At 35.5% G+C, this 18,828-nt stretch overlaps 1 protein-coding gene across 2 annotated transcripts; it reads left to right on the forward strand.

Annotated features, from left to right (window-relative positions):
• The first annotated feature begins 13,147 nt into the window (after window positions 1-13,147).
• On the forward strand, window positions 13,148-15,844 carry LOC132161811 (TIP41-like protein). Of its 2 annotated transcripts, none has more exons than XM_059572007.2 (5): window positions 13,148-13,769; window positions 13,866-14,201; window positions 14,295-14,673; window positions 14,976-15,098; window positions 15,208-15,844. In XM_059572007.2, the coding sequence occupies exons 1-5, from the start codon at window positions 13,425-13,427 to the stop codon at window positions 15,318-15,320; spliced, it is 1,296 nt and encodes a 431-aa protein (XP_059427990.1). In that variant the 5' UTR covers window positions 13,148-13,424; the 3' UTR covers window positions 15,321-15,844. The 2 variants fall into 2 exon arrangements, with proteins under 2 accessions (XP_059427990.1, XP_059427991.1); XM_059572008.2 differs by having other exon boundaries at window positions 14,298-14,673.
• The last annotated feature ends 2,984 nt before the right edge of the window (window positions 15,845-18,828 follow it).

The raw sequence follows: 18,828 nt of genomic DNA on the forward strand, positions 1-18,828 counted from the left end.
TGTAAGGTTGTTGTCCCCAAGAGGTAGTTCAATCGGCTAGAACCACGCCTAATGAAACAAAGGTCATTAGTTCGAATTCCCCTCCCCCTCTTGTGTGGACATGTCAAAGAAAAAAAAAAAAAAGTAAGGTGGCATATAATTAAATTTTTAAGAGAATCAAATAATATTAGTGTATTATCTAATTACTTGTTTACCAAATTATTGAATAATAAATATTTATTAGTAATAAAATCGTATTCTTTTATGACCATTGGGATGCTATGTTTTTTTCACTTCAAAAATTGTTCCATTAATGGTTAAGAATGATACAAGTTACAATAGGACCGTAGCCAAAATGGTCCCGAGTAATAGTTACACAACAAACGGCTGTCTGTTTCTAGGGAAGATAAAAGAAGGATCAGATTCTTTCAATTTTTAGAATAATTTTATGATAAATTCTTAAAATACTATTTTTTAAAAAAAAAAAATTAAACAGCTAAATTCAATGGTCTTATGTTAAGATAGAATGAATCAATAAATAATTAATAGTCTTACAAAGATGATAGATATTAATAGTGAAATTGGAATAATTATATTATATTATATTAGAAAATTTAAAAGGATTTTGCTCGATAATAAGAAAATGTTGGTGGACCGCCGTTTCAAGAAAAGTGGGGTGGGGGGGAATGACTTAACAATTTTTAGTGATGGCACGGAACACTCTAGCACAATAGCAGGCAGGGTATGCCTCCCCGCTTTGAAATTTTTCTTTAAATTTTATACATGTAATTAAATAAATATATTTTTTGGGATAAAACTTAAACCTTTTTTATAAAAAAAAAAAAAATCAAAAAAATCAATCTCATTGAATAGGATCACGAGTATAACGCTCTTACATCACAGAGTAAAAAACTCTGAAAAATCATAGCCAAAGCTATGAGGTTACAAATCATAGATGCTTATATAAAAATCAAACATTCAAGATCTATTTATGATATCTACATCTGTTAACCACTAATTTTTAGTTGTAACACCAGATCTGTTCCAAACAAACTCAACTCAATGCATATGTAACTTATCTTCCTCGCTCTAAAAACATATCACATCCACAACCCAAAGGTTTGAACAATCCTTATTCAAACAAAAATACAGACAACAAAAAACAAAGAAAACCCAGCCTCAACAAAAAAAAGCCATAAAAGCATAGATTTGCTCCTGAGAAGACTAGATCTATTCCTCATCAACCCAAAACGGTCGGAAAACTACATCATTTTCCTCATAGATCACTCACGAGAGCAGATCTAAAGATAAAACTATTATTCAAAACAAACAAAACAAGCAACACAGCTAGCAAATCAGTAGTGACCGGAGTGGAGGAGATATTGAGCACTGGCCAACGTTGGCACGTGGTGGAGTGAATGGAGGAGAATGGAGGCACAACACCTTGGAGGGTGGGCGGTAGCGGCTGGAGTTGCTAATTTCTAGTCGAAAAATACTTATAAAAACAAAGAAAATTATGGAAAAACGCGCAAAAGGCGAGGGGGGATTAGGAGGGGGGAGAGGGAGAGGAGGAGGGAGCTCAGGATAAAACTCAAACTGAACCCACTTTCGTGAAAAAAAAAAAAAAAAAAAAAAAAAAATCCTACCCTTATTAAAACTAAGCTTGATTTTTCATTTATACTTCGACTTTTGAAGAAATCGCACACCAAATCTTAAATCGATAGAACTTTACGAGTGAGCTTCTTTCTTTCTTATATTGTGTGTTTTCTTGAATTTGGTTGGTTTTAGATGAGGGTTCATGAGAAAATTGATTTCATTTTTCTATACAAAAAATTCAAATTTTATATCAAATCAATTACTTTTTATTACTATTCAAACCAAAAATTCACTACACAATTATTTACCAAACACACCCAACATATCTCTATTACTTATGCGCTCGTCCATCTAGACTTGGCCGGATTCGGTCAGTCCATAGGGTTAATTAAAAATGAGTTTACTCGGGCAAACCAAATGATCCGAAGAGACCCGCATCCAATGAGTTTATCATTGGATACACCAACTCCGACAAAAGAAAATTATCATTTCATCCCCGCATGAATGGATGTGGTCAAGCATATAATGGATGGTTTTATAAACAGATAAAAAGACAGATATATTGATACGACAATTAGCACCAAGTAAAACAGGATTAAGGAAGATTGGGTTTAATTAGTCAGGTTTCCACTAAAGAGAGACAATGGCAGAAGCCAGAATCCCTGTTGGGTTGTGTTAGTCAAAGTGGTAGCTGCCAATTGAGGGGGACAGATGGTCAAACTTCTCGAAAAGAATCTCCAGAACACTTAGATGGACAGCCAGAGCCAGACAGACACTCACACCATCAAAAGGTTAACGACACTCTTAGGACACAAAACCCATGCTTCACCGCTAATCAAGGGGACATGTTCCTCGATATTCTCACACCCATGCTTCCTTTTTCTAATTAACATATTTAATCTATATGATTAATATTGGATCACTTGGACTTTTATAAGTTATAAAGCCTTATTTTATACACACGCCACCACTTTACACTCACTAATCTATCTACCTGAACAGAACTACGAGATTAATTTACTATTTTTATTATTATTTGTATGAGCAAAATAATTAGACTCTGTTTTTTTTTTTTTTTAACAGGAGAATTATAAAATAATTAATAATAAAAGTTCAAAATCTTTTCTTAAAAAATTACTCTTCGTGTCATATTAAAACTTGTAAACAGAATTCTAGATCTATTTCATTAGAAAAGTGAGAATAATCTAAAAGAATGATAAAATAATTTTTTACAATTTTTGAACATTTAAAAATAAGAATATCATATTCATTTGAAGGCTGATAAAATATTTAATTTATATCATATGTAAATTAGGGAAACAAACAACGTAAAATGTCTTTTGTTGATAAATATTTTCAATGAAATTATTTTTCATAAAATATGTTTGCCTCGTACAAAAAATGAGTGACAACGAAAAACGGTCGATGGCTTCAAACAATCTCTGTTGTAGCTCTAGCAGTTTTGAGAATAAAAAACTCAAAATCAAAAAATATTCAATGAAATTTAAAAATATAAGCCATTTTTTTTACACTAAAGAAAGTTTTTTAGTCAAATCAAAAATCGAAAAATACCAAATCATCTGAAAACCATTTTTAAAAAATATTTTACAACAAAATAAATAATACCAAACTCATCCAAAATTAACTAATGATGTTTTTTAAAAGTGCATGATCGTGTATTAATGAGTATGGTGACTAATTCACGTAGCCACACACTGGGACCTTTAAGCCATAACTTGTTAACCACGCTTTAATGATAGAAAGACTGCCCCACCCCCACTGCCTCATTTCTCATCTTTCTACTGTATCCATTACTTTATTACCTCATCGAGATGGAATTGATCATTTGCTTCGCATAAATTTATCATAATTATATAGATTAATCTGCTCATACGATTAATTGGAATAAAATAGAGAGCTGAGATCGATTCTTACGTGCCAGCTCTTACAGAGATCGGACGGTGGCCGTGGCCCCCTGAATTCCCTAATCAATAAAGATGAGTAGGGGCTAGAGGCCTGCAAAAAACAAAAAGGTTTAGCTCTGTTCACTTAGATGATAATAATTGGATGAATTGATTCCCATGTGCGACTCTTTCTACGTACCATAACAATAATTGTGTATGTTCTTAGCCTTCAATACGTGGATGGATTCTGCAAATTGAGAGGAAAAAGAAGAGAATAGAATGAGAAATGCTTCATCTTTATTCTCTTTTATTTATTTATTAATGTAAACATTATATATACGTTAAAAATGCCTACTAGGTTTGACTCATCCGCATCCTTCTTTTGGCCGCCCAATTAGCGTTTATTGTGATGATTTCCTTTTGATTGCATTCACCACCCACAAAATCTTCCTTGGATCCACTTTTAAGACATTCCTTTGATGAGCATAGGCCGCTAGAATCATATGTCAACTATTATCAATTCTTGAATTAAACTCAATTTCTTAATTGATTAGAAATTTTTGTTACGTACAAAATAAACAACTCTTTGAAAATCACATGTAAAGAGTTGAAAACATTGTTTTAATTCAAAAGTTGAGTCATATCAATGTCAATCCAATAATAGAAACTTAAATAGTATCCCCATATGTATAGACGATATTATCCAAGATAAAATCAGAGGAAAAATATCGTGATCATTGTCATTGTTGTTGCTTTCTAAGATTTAAAATACATAAAATCACTCCCCCTCTCTTGGAATTTTTTTTTTAACTACAAGAAATGATTGACATGCATGTAGGTTGAGAGAAAGGTCATATCTAATTAAAAATATCATTTAAAAATGACACATCAAGGAAAAAACAAAACCAAAAAAAAAAAACCTATAGAGGAGCATGGTTTAGCTGCTTCTAATAGCCTTTGGGGGTTGTGAAACGATTCAACTACCTTCAATTAACCCTTTGAGAATATATCAACCACCCTCGTTGAATTTTGAGGATAGTTCGATTACTCTTACCAGGTAGTCTCTAAAAATGGTAGTCAAACTAACCTCAATAATTTTTGGAGGTGGTCAAACCACCTGTATAAATCAAAGAAAGTGGGTCGAATCACTATTAAAAGTTACTAGGGTCGAACTACCCCAAAGGTGATGGTTCAATCACCTCCAATTACCTCTCTCGAGCATAGTTGGGGGTACTGACTATAATATATGTACACATTTCGAGCTATAGTCGGATATAACATGGGTATGAGCATAGTTGTCATTACTCGTAGTTAAAGCCATATAACCGAGTAAATGTTGAGGAGATGTTAATTTGATTCGTTTAAAACTTTAGATAGTAATTTGATAAAATATCAAATAACATGGATCTATACAATAAAACAATTAGAATAATTTATTTATTCCTCAGCTTTTATTTGATGCGTTGTATATGTGTAACCTGCCTTGCATGAACACCCATCACAGTTCACACAAGAGAATTTGGGAAATCAAAAAGGTTGCATGTAAGAACATTTGAAGATAAGATCCGCGTATATCATTATGGCGATTCAACCAAATCACTTTAAATATCTTTTTTCTCGGGTCCTACATTAAAAGAATTCTAGGAACAAAAGATGTCTCTACTCCAGCCAATAAAGTGGGAAATTTGAAGCCAACGAACAGGGAATAGGATCCTTCTGTTTCATTTTGGAATACTCATGAGTTATTTCACGGTAGATATTATATGTTTTGTTATGTATTTATATTTAAAGGTGTATGTGATGTTACGTGAAGTAGTTAACATTATTAAATCACCACTTGTCACAAAAGTATGAGTTTAAGCTTTATTTAATAGGTCAAAGTTTGAATTCATGACTGCTAATTCCGATACTATGTTAAACGACAACTTACTCCAAAATTTTTGTAAGAAGAAATTTATTTAATCATTTATTTATTAAAGGGGACACCTATTAAGGGTTTGAGCCCTTAAATGGGAATTGTCTCGTCTAGACATATTGTCTTCCAAGGTTTCATTGGTGTAAGACACTAACTTGAAACGATGTAGAGCAACAGAAGACCCATGGCACCGGAAAAAAAATGCAGAAAAAGGCAGGAGAGTAAGGAAAAATGTGATATAGAACATGTGCACTAAGACTTTTTTTTTTTTTGGTAATTACCTTTTTCCTATCAATTATAATGCATTGTCACTTTGCTCTTATGAACTGACAACCATACTACCCGACTCTATCAAATTACCATTTTGTGTACAAAACCCCCCTTTCATTAGTCAAAGGCGTTAACTTTGACGGTCAACCTGTTACGTGTGCCTCACATGCCATCTTGAAATTTTCTATCTCACTTTTGTCCACAGTAAGGTTGTCAGTTTATGGAGGCAAAGTGACAATGTATTGTAGTTGATGAGGAAAAATGTGGGATATAAAATTTCAAGATGGCATGTAGGGCACACATGACGGGTTAACCATCTGAGTTAACGCATTTGACTAATGAAATGGGGGTTTTGAGCACAAAATTGTAGTTGTTTGATAGAGTCGGACAATAAAGTTGTTGGCAAAGTAATAATGCGTTGTAGTTAATGGGAGAAAATGTAATTATTTTTATTTTTTATTTTTTGTATTGAATTCAATATAGTATTAATCTCAACAAACATTTTTGTTTTGTTTTTTGTTTTTGTATTTAAAGAGAACACATGAACCAATGTAAAATACATATGAAACACAAAAATAAACACAATGATTATAAAATAGCTCTCATTTTTATCCGAGGTAAGGTAAAGAGGGGTTCCCTACTTTTACACAGCAAGGTTGGAAAAGCTAGAAAGAGAAGATGGAAAAGGAAAATAAATTTTTTTTTTTTAAAAAAAAAACAGAGAAAAAGCAGTGAGGAAAGAATAAAATGGTAAAAAGGCAGCAAGCTTAACGGACACTCAAAAGACCCAAATAATGAGAGTAACACAACACACACACATTCTCTCTCCCGTGGCCCTCCCAATGAGCCGGCGCCCATCTGGACTCCACTCAGCCACCGACTTTGCCACCACTCACGGCTTCAATTATAAAAATCTCAACATAATATGTCTCTCAAAATTATCCTTCTGTCACGTCAATAAGATCTGACCAATAATGAAAGATAATTTGGGGGCTTTTTTTTTTTTTTTTTTTTTTTTTTTTTTTTTTTAATTCAATTTTCAATAAATAATTAATTAAACACGATAAATGTCAATCACGCGCCGTTGAAAGCGTAAATGGGATCTCAATGGTGGGATCTTGTGTCATCAGTAGTTGATCAGAGGAGTTCACTCATCATCTCTCATTGCTTCACCTTGTCCGCTGGTTCCACCAAGTTTATTGCAGCTTTTTGACCTACCAATGTGGATAAGCAGACGTTTCCTTTTTAAGGTTACCACTTTGCCCAAAGAAAAATGTAAAGAATTTTATGCAGTGAAATTGTTTATATGAAATTTACTTTTCCCCAGCAGATAATCCATTTATATTTACTTTCTGAATTACCGAAATTGGGATCGTCGATCCATACCTTTTTTTGTTATCTTTGCGATTATGGAATGATAGATGTGTGTTGGTTATTGGTGTTTGTTGGTGCCATTTATTGTGTTTGTTATTCAATGATTTCCTTGATGACTAAACTATGAATAACTTTATCTATAATAATGAGGTTCTTGCAAAATAAAAATAAAGTTAGAAGGTCTTCGATTGAGGTCGAAAGCTCTCAAATACTTAAGTTAATATTTTTATCTATAAACCAATATGTGTTTTGTGAGGTATGCGAGAAATGACTCATTACCGTAGATATACGAGAGAGAGAGAGAGAGAGAGAGAGAGATCCTTTTAAATAATGAAATATAAGAGCAAGACTGCAAGAGAGATACAAGAGAGAGAGAGAGAGAGAGAGATGCGCATGAGAGCAAAAGAGATCCTCGGGGAAGAGAGGATGCATGAGAGAGAGAGACTTCAGGGAGAGGAAAAAGATACCCTTCTTCTTATTTAAAAGTATAAACAATGATATCTATACGTGTCATTAAGTGAAATGGGTGAAGATATGTTTGTAAATAAGCGTAAATTAAAATGGAGCCCACTTAGAGATATTTTCTCCCCAATCGTGTTTATTTTTCTTTTTTATATATATATGTCAACTTTTAATTTCATGTAAACTAAAATTTTCGTTGGTCCTTCTTATTCTTTCATGTTAAAGTTATTGTAGAAATGTACTTTGTAAAAATGGCATGATTTTTTTTTTTTTCAACCTACTTAAATGAGTTGAATTGGAACTTTTCTTTTTTCCTCCTTAAAAGGGAAATTACATGAATCTTTTCCTTGTCTAATTAGAGTGAAATATATCAAGAGTGTTGAGGTGTATTAGTACTTCCGAGATTCTTCAATTACAGCATAGCTATCATCAGAAGCAGTACTTTCGAGTCACTCTATAACTGAGAGCTTGTAGTTGGGGATTTACCAGATCTTTAAGATAGAGTCTATCCAACGTATCACCCGTAATTGGGAGTTCAAACGAGGCCTCAACGTAGATGCTGGATGGGAACTTTTATTCTACTTGGCTTATTTCGTGGACGATTCTTAAAACGTGTCTCGCGGAATACGATTTCAAATGCTATAAAAGGCTTTAATTTTCTATACTGAACACCAATTAAAAAACAAGATGATCAAAGACTCGATCCTACAAAGAGAGATGATGAGTGAACTCCTTCTACACACGACAAGAAAGCAGCCCATTTTATTAATTATAGAGTTACATAGAAATACAATGCCCATTTTTTTATACGATGTCATATATATAATTTAGGAAAAATTTTACTTTACACTTCTAAATTATCATATGTTTTGAGAAGACCTTCTAAATTTTAAAATCTCTTAATTTAATATCCTAATATTAATAGTAGAGATATGCTATAGTGCAATAAAAAAAACCATTTTTAGCCCATAAAAGTCCTAGGTGTTAAGAGGTCATAGGCTTATCAATAGGTGGGGCCACAACAATTATAGATGTGACCTATGATCTCTTGCCACCTAACACTTTATGAGCCAAAAATAATCATTTTATTGCATTATAGCATTTCTCTTAATAGTAATATGGCGGAGTATTTTTGACACTTGTCTTAATTTAAACCTAATATTAATGGGGATATGAGAGGGTAGATTATTAAATTTGTACCCTAGAGAACACCTTTGCAAGTGTCGTACAAGATGTTCACTAAAGAGGCTTTCCACGTAATCAAGAAAGGTAAGTCAACGGTGGATCAATTTGGTGGTGAAACAAATCAATTCCTTTCGCATCGAAAACTTGGATCATAGGGTTCAATTTTTTTTTTTTTAAACTCCTGTTAGCTACGTTAGAAAGAGTGGTTTTGGAAATGTTATAGTTTTTTTGTTTAATAAAAATATTTAGAAATTGATATAGTAGTTAATTTATAAGTTGTAAAATAATTAAGTGAAAAATATAGTTTATCAATTTTTTATAATTATTTTACAAATTATAAAAATGAAGTAATTGTTAATTTACCTCATAAATTGTGATATATAACCACCCGTATAACGAATTGAGATCCCCTCTAATTGGAGATAAATTAAAGATTCTCTAATTGTTAATCGTGGCCCTTCATTTTAAATTCAATGGTATATAAAATACTAGCTACTTTTGTATCACCTCGACATTAAATGCTAGCTTTTATTTTTCGAAGGTTTAAATGATTTTATAGACCATTGAATTTAAAACGAAAGGCCACGATTAACAATTGAAGAATCTATAATTTCTCCTTAATTGGAGGGAATCTGGATCCACATATAACTTGCTACAAATGATGAAGAAATATAACTTAATAGATACAGTTTACTTATTTTACTCCTACTATTCCATCTCTTCTTATTAATCCTGAATTAATATACTCTCTGAAAAAATTATTAACAAAAAACTAAAACACAAAACATTCTTAAAATGATAAAAATTTCATACAAACTTAATTATTGTTTGTAGGAAATTTATCTTCTTCAAAACACAAAAAAAAAGGGTTTCAATATTCATGTCATATTATAACAATTTTTCAAGTAAAAAACAAAAAATAATGTCAAAACATATTAACAAATACTTTTTTTTTTTTTTTTATTGAGAAAAATTGTAAGAAGAAACTGAAATTTTTATTTTGTTTTTTCTAATAAGAAGAAACTGATTGATCATTGCAATCTATATTTCTATATAAGGGTTGTTGATGCAACGTTCAATCACGGTTACTTATTAAAATAGAAACAAACAAACAAAGAAAGTCCAATTGTGAATGAGGTCACAACACCACTCTCTTAAGTTAACCAAATAAACTCATTAAAAAAATAAATAAAATTAACCAAAACAAGTTATTTTGTGTTGACACGTAACATGTCAAGATCAACATTAAATTAATAATTCGAAGAATGATCAATTATCAAACCATGCTTTTCCCATAATTATCAACTCCGATAATGCATGCCATTGGATTTTTTTTTTCCTCCTTTAACGCATCGACAGCAGATAGACATGTTAGTAGTTGTTACCCACAAATTATGGACAAAAAGAAGGGCGCACGCCTCCTTTTAGCTACTTATGCTGTTTATGTCCTCCTTAATTCCCACCCAAACGTGACAAATCTAACCAACATACCCTAATTTAATCCGAGGTGGCTGCTTGGTCTAACTTCCCACTCATACTTTTACACATAAAATAGTGTCATATTATAATCATATGCTGTGCTTTTTCTTGAATAAGTACCTCGGAAACAAATAATAATATATTACAGTTTCTATTATAGTTTTCTTTTCTTTTCTTTTTTTAATTTTTTTTTTTTTACAGATTTACGTTATAAAATTTGACATGTTTTCGTAGGTTAATTAAGTGGCAAAGTCACTGAGTTTTCAGTGATTAGACTCACGTTGTGCAGATAGTCAACGAATGTGAAGATTACGTTTTAATTCGATTCTCTCTTTCGGCGGCCAAAGCTTTGGAATTGCACGAAAACCAGAAGCAATTTGTTCTTTTACATTAATTTACACAAGGAAACAGAGAAGCCGCTTTTTTTTTTTTTTTTTCTTCTTTCTTCTTTTTTCTTTCTCTTTTTTCGCTTTTTCTCATTTTTCTGCTTCGAGGGACAAAATCGTGCTCAGCATGCCGATCCCGTCCGACTCCTGAATGCATCACGTTGTGGAAAAGCGAGTGTGAACACGAAACGATCTTACGGCCAATAAAACTATTATGGACGGCCAGATCTGCGAGTACGGAAAACTATTTCGATTTCAGCAATCTGCTTCTTTTTTCATTGGGACGTGTCATTGTGCTATACCTTTCCGCAGGTAAGCACGTCCCTACCACGTCCTCCATTTCTTTTTCACTGTTTTTGTCAGACACTTTTTAATCGAATCAATTTAATTTACGATTTCTAATGTCTTTTTTTTTTTTTGTTATATAATCGAGAATATTGTTTTAAATATTAAATTACATAATTAAAATTTGAGAGATTAGTGTTAAGTGATTTTTTGATTACGAGAATGTGACTTGCATGAGCCTTACAAATGGAGTTCTTGATTATGGAGGGGGTGTTGGGTGACTTGGGTCCACGACAGGGAGAGAGGACAGCGCCGACCAACGACGGCAGTTTGGCAAGTGGATAACGACACGCCGTAAAGAGGTGCACAGTAGACGACGGCCGTCAAAACAAACGGATGCAGCTATGGCTTTTGAGTGGGTTTGACCAGAGCAATGAGAGACAGTTGAGCTGCCCAAGTATCACACCGCATGTCACCACGTCACCCAGATTTAGATTCCCTCTCATTTATTAAATAAAGTTTTGGGTATTATATTATAATATTTGTTCATACTTGACAAAGATCCCATATGCATTTCGGTTCCTGATATATTCATACTTCTTTGACCATTACTTTACAGACCATATTTTTAAAAGAATTCGTGTGTCTTAAGTTTTACATTAAAATTTTATTAACCGAAATTTAATTTTATGAGTTATTATTTAAAGAACTTTTATTGTAATTTTTTGTTTTTTATAAGTAGTTTTAATTGTAACTAGCAATTTTTTCAAGATTCAAAGCAGATTTGTGCTGAATGATGGGGGGTTTTTCCAGTAAAGTATTGAGAATGCAAACAATGATTCACCTTTATGCATTACATTCATAGCCTTCCTTGCATATACGATACACTGATTCTCTTGATGAACTTATCATGTTATAATGCCATAAATATTGCACTAAAACGAATGAAATGTTGGGAAAAGAAAAGAAAAATAATGTTAAATTATACAATTTTGTAATAGACTAATGCTACAAACTACTTTTTTATTCCAAAATTACCATACCATGATGACATGCCAGTCAAATATTTTTTAGACTAATATTATATACTATGTTTTTATCTCATAATTATCTTGTAATGCTAAGCTGGTAGTCTTAACCAATCTTTGATTTTATTTTTTAATAAAAAATAATCCAATGGTTGGTTATGATTTTCATGTTAATTACTATTGTGGAATGAAAATATAGTTTATAGCATTATTATTATTATTATTATTTTTAATAAAGGCTAATACCAAGGTTGATTGAAAATATAATTAATAAAGACTAATTACCAAAATCTTATTATAGATAAGACATTGATTCGGTTTTTCAGTTATTAGTCTTATTTGTACTTTTGGTAATCTTATGCACAAAAATTGTCAAGATTATGCTCCTCCTTTGCCCCCCCATTCAAATGTTTTTCTCCCCCACCCCTTCCTCTTATAGTCTTACCCTATGGGCTAAGGAATCTTACTATTATTGATAATTATCTCCTATGTCATTTCACATGTAGACTAATTAAAAAGATAGGGAGAATTTTTGATTGTTGGACAGACAATCCCTGCCAATCGCATTGTCCACCTTGATGCCTCACAAAATGTTTGCTCCTTCCGGAATCGGGATCTAGATCAGCTTGTAATGACACCAAGAACAACTGTATTTATCCAAAAGAACAAAAACAGAGAATATTTTTTGGTGCCTAATAAAAAAACTGTTTGCAATGTGCAGGACAGCGAGGGCAAAAGAGTGAAGAGAGGTGGTGGTGGAATATCAATGGAAACCGGATAGGATGACTTGTAGGACAAGGATGAGGCCCTGGAGTGCCATGTGGCCTGCGAGGAAGGACAAATGTCTTCTACTCCGCAACGCTCTCTGCCTCAACCGCTAAGCAAACGAGGGGTGAGTGGGGAGTGGGGAATGGGGAGTGGTCAGTCGTCAGTGCCGCCCACGTCGTGCAGAAAGAGGGTTGTTTGTGATTGTGAGAGAAAAAAAAACTAGTCCCACTCACAACTCACTAACGTCCCCCAAAAAAGGCAAAAATTTCTCAAAGGCGTGGCTTGGAGAGTCACATGCAGGCCAAGTGCCCTCCTGTTGTCAGATGGCCCCACCGCGTTCCGTCTAATATATCTTACCTGGCGGCAACTTTCCCATCCTGTGGAGTCGGCGCGTGATCCACTTCCCTATTCATCGCGTATGATACGCCACTTTCCCAGGCTCCTCCCTAAAAAGCACAGATTTTTCTCTCTCTCTCGTTAATAAAGAAAGAAAGCAATTAACCAAAGAGCCAAATCACTCTACTCTTGACTGTATTAAAAGGGGGCTTGAGGCCCTCGTAAGCCCCAGTTTCCTTCAATCACTCTCCTTCTCTTTCTCTCTCTCGCTGCTTTTTGATTTGGCTGGGGCCCCGAGGTTGCACATCCAGCAAACCCCAACTGGGTTTGTGATTATTAAATCTTAACCAAGCAGCAATCCCGCCCATCTCTCAGCTCATCAAGACCCTCAAATATCAGATACTCTCTGTGTTTGGTTTCCGTATTAGCTGCTTCTCTCTTCCTTTGAGTCTTGAGGATGGCTGTGAGTTTGGACGACGCCGAGTTTTGGCTCCCGCCTGAGTTTCTCACTGACGACGACTTAGCCGTCGAAAAGAATGGTAGCGGCAAGAATGAAGGAAATGGAGTCGGCTCGGACACCGAGGCCATGAGGGCTTTGTTCCCTTACGACTTCCCTTACCGGTTTGGGTCTTTTGGGTCTTCCTCTGATCTCGGTTCTCCGGTTGAGTCAGTGGTCGGTTCCAGCGAGACGGAGAGCGACGAGGAGGACTACCTCGCTGGATTGACACGCCAAATAGCCCGCTCAACTCTCCTTGACGATTCCAGGAACATCGACCCTGTTTTTGCTTCTGAGAAAGCCAAGGCATGAGATATTAAGAGGTTTTTCGTACTTTTTACGCTAATCGACTCCTATTGTGGTGATTTATGATTTGGGTTTTTGTTGTTGCTCGTTTTGCAGGCTTGGGTTGTGTCCGGTTCGCCGCAATCGACTCTGTGCGCGGTGGGGAACGGATGCGGATGCAGACAGGGCTCGAGCCATGGAAGCCCAAACGGGCCTTCCCAGGCCTCTTCCCCACCGGCGACCTGGGATCTGCTTTACGCTGCTGCGGGGGAAGTAGCTCGGATGAGGATGAGCGAAGATGTGTACGGATTCAACCATGGCAGAGGTCTCTTGGGTCCTCTGAGAAAGCCCTCTCCAGTTGTTCTCCCTGTGAAAAACAACCCCAACTCTGATGTTGGATTTGTTCCGCACCAGTCACTCTCTCACCAGCAGTTGCAAATGCAAGCCACTCAAGTAACCTCTCGTGCACTGTGCTTTAATCAGACCCTCGAAGCTTTTTAATCTTTGTTGATTATTTATTGGACTGTTTCTGTGTTTTTATTGTAGCAGTTTCAGCAGCTGAGACAGCAGCAGATGATGAGGCAACAGGGCTCGGCGGCTTGGGGAGCACAGGCGAAGGGGACTGGACGATACCAACAGCGCCAGACAACCCAGCAAATGGTCCAGAACCGAGGGAGGAACAGCGAGTACGTCGGAACCAGAAACAGTCGCCCTCTGGGTTTGTCCCCTTCTGCATGGCCCCCTCTGCAACAGGCTCAGCCACAACCACAGCCACAGCCACAACAACAGCAACAACAACAGCAAAATGGGTCTGGCATGAGAGCTGTATTTCTTGGTACTCCAGGTGGCAAAAGGGAATGCGCAGGCACTGGTGTCTTCTTGCCTCGCCGAGTCGACGGCCCATCTGAAACCCGCCGGAAGCCAGGTCGGCTCTCTGACTAGCTTCTTTCGCAGTATTTCACGGACTCTTGATTGGTTTTGTTTTGGGAAGTTTCATTTAATTTCTGTATTTCTTTGGCTCGAAGTTTTAATTATTTGTATGGAATTTGACATGTTTAGTATTTAGAAGTTTTGGGTGTTGGGTGGGTGTCGAATTTGTTGTTTTATTTTATTGTTTGCTCTGTATTTCGTCAGATCTGGTCATGTTTGGAGTTGCTGTTAATCCTTTCTGGAAGTTGTTTCGCTTCAATATCGATATGCTGATTGTTTTTCCCCAATTTTTTACAGCGTGTTCAACTGTTTTAGTCCCAGCGAGAGTGGTGCAGGCACTGAACTTGAACTTGGAGGAGATGATGGGCGCTCAGCCTCAGCTTCAGCCGCGGTTAAGTGGGACGCTCACTCCGGACGGTGGTATATTTCTAGTGGCTCCCATTTCAATCTTTTCAGCTCATTTAATACTATTAATTGGTTTTTACTCGCTATTTATCATTTATTTTGTTGCTGGCGTAATTGATTGTAGATGCTGCTTTGAGGCTTAGGAGTAATAATGCCTTTCCACATCAGAAGCGCAACCTACGGCCTCAGCCTGAAATCAACCATGAGATCCGGCTACCCCAGGAGTGGACCTATTGACCCCTAATTTGGATCTTGGGTCCTTCAGTAGTTTCGTTGTTTTTGTTGGTTGTTTTTAGGAAACGAAAGAAATTGGAAGATTTTAGTTTTGCTATAGCCTATAGGGTTAGTCTTATAAAGAAACAAAGTAAGAAAAAGACGGTGACGATGAAGAACAGCAAGAAGGAAAAAAGGTTTTTTGGGTTAGGCGTAGATGATAATAAATGTCTACATTAGGGAAAGTGAATGATGCTACAGCTTTTGTTCTTTTTGGTTTGGGCTCAGGGAAGGAGGAAGTGGTGGATGGAGAAGAAAAAAATGAACTTTTTTTTATTTGTTTTATGTATTTTGGGAAAATAAGATTGGGGAAAATCATAGGGGAAGAAGAAGGGTTGGGCTTTTGTTTTGTGAATCCACGACCCTTCTCTATTATGTGAACTAGTTTGTTACTTTTAGCATGTTGTGTCCCTGGATTTCGATTCCACCCTGTCCACCCGACATAGCCAGGAAGTAATAATAATATCGGATTTATATTTTTTTGCCCATTTCTCCTCCTCCCTTGTATGCTTCAATGGTGTTGAGTTGGCTGCCATTATTATTGTTTCTTGCTTTTTTTGACCATTGGAATTGTAAAAGGATTTTGATTCTGTATCTCGAGCAACGTGTGGTGCATGGTCCAAGATGACATTTTCGTTGCAAGTGATTAGTCTAATATATGTTGCTACTAATTAATTACATGATTGAAAATTAAGCGCTGTTTGACTGTTCTAAATTCTTTGGAAGAAGCTGTAAACAGTAGAAGTAAGAAAAGACTTGTGTTTTTCCCCGAGGTCTGGCAGCTGGATTTCTCAGTTGCTTCTGTACTAGGTACTTAATTTTATGAGTTAACAATAATAACTTTTTGGGTATTAAACTAATCAGTTGTTTAACTTCGGTCACAGTGAGGGTGAGAGAAAAAGAAGTGAGATTTTGCTTAAGAGTGAAGTTTCCCCGAGTAGTCTTTTCTTTTCCTTGTCTCTCGCTTTATTTATAGCGGTTCTTTTTATATTTTTTTGGAATCCCTCTTGGAACACTCGTCTCGTCTACAGGATGTTGCTTTCACTTCTGCGTTAACGACAAACGGCGCGTGGCCGGCACTTTTTTTGGGTTGGGGTGATTGGCCAACGGGCTTCATTTGCCGGCTAGTTGAAAGGTGAACAACATCAACATGGCGCGCACTAAAGGGGGTTTGGGAACTCCTGGCGAATAGTTTGTGGGTGCATTGGGAATGCGCCTTATCGAGTCGGTTGATGTCCTTGGTGCTGGCTGGCTCTACATCTTCCGGGGAGGGGGAGGTGTGTGTTTGACTCGGTCGTGCCATGTCATATTTTCTTGACGCCCATTCATATTTTTCTCCTCTTTTAAGCACAAAACAAACCAAACCAAAATGTTCAAATTAAGCGGTGGTTGAGGTTACTCAACATTTAAACTTGCAGATTAATCTTTAATCATTACTCTTCATTAACATGGTCAGTGACAGAAGCATACTGATGGGCAAAGTTATTTGAGGTTAAAACTTAAAACTTAAAACCCTAACCTAGTATATTGAAATTTTCAATATAAAGGGCCTTTGTACTTCTTTATTCAGAATATGAGCCATGATGTTTAACAAATTGGACTTTTAACCATCTCTATCTCAAGACCCTCCATTTGTTCCTGGGTCCACAAAATGTGGGAGGCTCATCTCTTTTTCTGTCTGCACACAAGGGTTCCTATTCAAAGGTTGCTCAACAAACCCACCCATTTTGGGAGCACAACAAGCCGGTGGTTAATGGGGACACATAGAAAGTAATTTGAACCTTCCAATATCGTAGCTTTTTATATTCCCCTTTGCCTTTTTTTTGCCTTTCACTATCACTAAAGATTGCAAATTTTACCGACGTGAGTGTTAAAGTTAGTTGATCAAGCATGTTATTCAATTAAATAATTAGATTAACTATTTTTTATTAGCTTAAACTTTTAAGATTAATGACGATTTATGGTATGAGAGTAAATGTCCAAGTCCAAACATTATTTTTATGATTCACCTCTTATTTCAATTTGTTACAATTTGTTAGATTGGACATTTGATCATTTTAACTGGAAATCTATTGGTGTCCAGTCGCACCATACAAGACATGTTTTAAGAGCAGTTTGAGAGTGTCTTTTATCCGGATATGGTGTAAAACCTTTTTTTAAACCTTCAATAGAAATTTGACATATCAGGTAAAAACATCAAATACAATAGAAATGAAAATACTGTATCTTTAATTCAAATCAATCTTGTGGACTTTTCCATTCATTCTAACTCAACGCCCCCACCACCCCACACCCACCTTCGAGCCCCCGAAACCAGAGTCTCCAAATTCCAAAATCAACTAAGATGGTCGCTCTAGTAGTTTTGTCGATGAGTATTTTGTTTATGAGGTTTTTTGTTAAGAAAATGAAAATTATTTAGTGGGAATGTTTCTATTATCTTTTGATGTTTTAAGCATCAAGTGTCTATTTCTGACTAAAAACCCAGTTTACACCACGACCTAATTGAAATTATTTTTAAACCGTTTACATAAAAAGAGCCACACTGCTACACATTAACACATTTCCTCGATTATTGGTCAATGTTTGGGTTGGAAGGGACACTTTGTAAATCCATGGAGAAATTTAATTAGAGTAGATGAAGTGGGCTGCTACTGCTACATATATAATTGAAAAAAGTTCCTACTCTTCTATCTACTATTTATAACAAATAGCAAACACTTGAACCTAATTTTCGCCAAAAAGATCGTTTTGGTTCTTCTTTATCTTCCCATTTATTGTTTGATTATGTTATGGGGATGAATCCTATATCTATCGATCGTCACTCTCAAATCTTATCTGTACACATCATCAGACAAAGGAAATGAAATGTTTGTTTTCTTCAATACATAATAATTAAAGACATTATTACCTGGAGTCTACAATTAATGATCTTAGGGGTAGGCAAATTAACCGTTACCGTTTAACCGGCCGTCTACCGGCTTCGACCGAACCGATATAAACCGTAGCCGATATGCCGATATCCTTATCGGTTAAAAAAAGTATACCGGAATTCGGTCCGGTCCGGTCCGGTCCGGTTAAGCGGTTCTTATCGGTTAACCGGTTAACCGATAAGAAACCGGAATTTTTTTTTTATTTATTTTTTTTTTTTTTTAAGTCCTAGTCCTAAAACGGCGCCGTTTAGTCTTTTAGAGAGGTTTCCAAATTCCCACAAGTGACACAGGTTTCTGAATTTGTGTAATGGTGTTGCCCATGACTTATTTTCCTTTTGCTAAGTGACTTTAATTAGTTAATACTTTGTTTATTATTCATTAATGAATTTTATTTTAATTTGGGTTTGGGTAGGTTTGATGTTTTTTTTTTAAGTGATGGCATTTGATGAGATTTCTTTGCCTTTGGTAAAAGCATTTTTCATTAACTAGTTTTGCTAGTCTAATTAGCATTCATTATGTTAATTAGTCCATTTGCTTTGGAA

The sequence above is a fragment of the Corylus avellana genome, chromosome 10, assembly GCF_965113065.1.
Source record: "Corylus avellana chromosome 10, dhCorAvel1.hap1.2, whole genome shotgun sequence".
In the NCBI taxonomy this organism is placed as follows: Eukaryota; Viridiplantae; Streptophyta; class Magnoliopsida; order Fagales; family Betulaceae; genus Corylus; species Corylus avellana.

What these genes read in the sequence shown, in the direction of transcription:
- LOC132161811 (XM_059572007.2), top strand. Translation starts at nt 13,425, where the DNA reads ATGGCTGTGAGTTTGGACGACGCCGAGTTTTGGCTCCCGCCTGAGTTT. An exon ending in TTGCTTCTGAGAAAGCCAAG is followed by an intron (nt 13,770 to 13,865) that starts GCATGAGATATT and finishes CTCGTTTTGCAG; the next exon opens with GCTTGGGTTGTGTCCGGTTC. An exon ending in TGAAACCCGCCGGAAGCCAG is followed by an intron (nt 14,674 to 14,975) that starts GTCGGCTCTCTG and finishes AATTTTTTACAG; the next exon opens with CGTGTTCAACTGTTTTAGTC.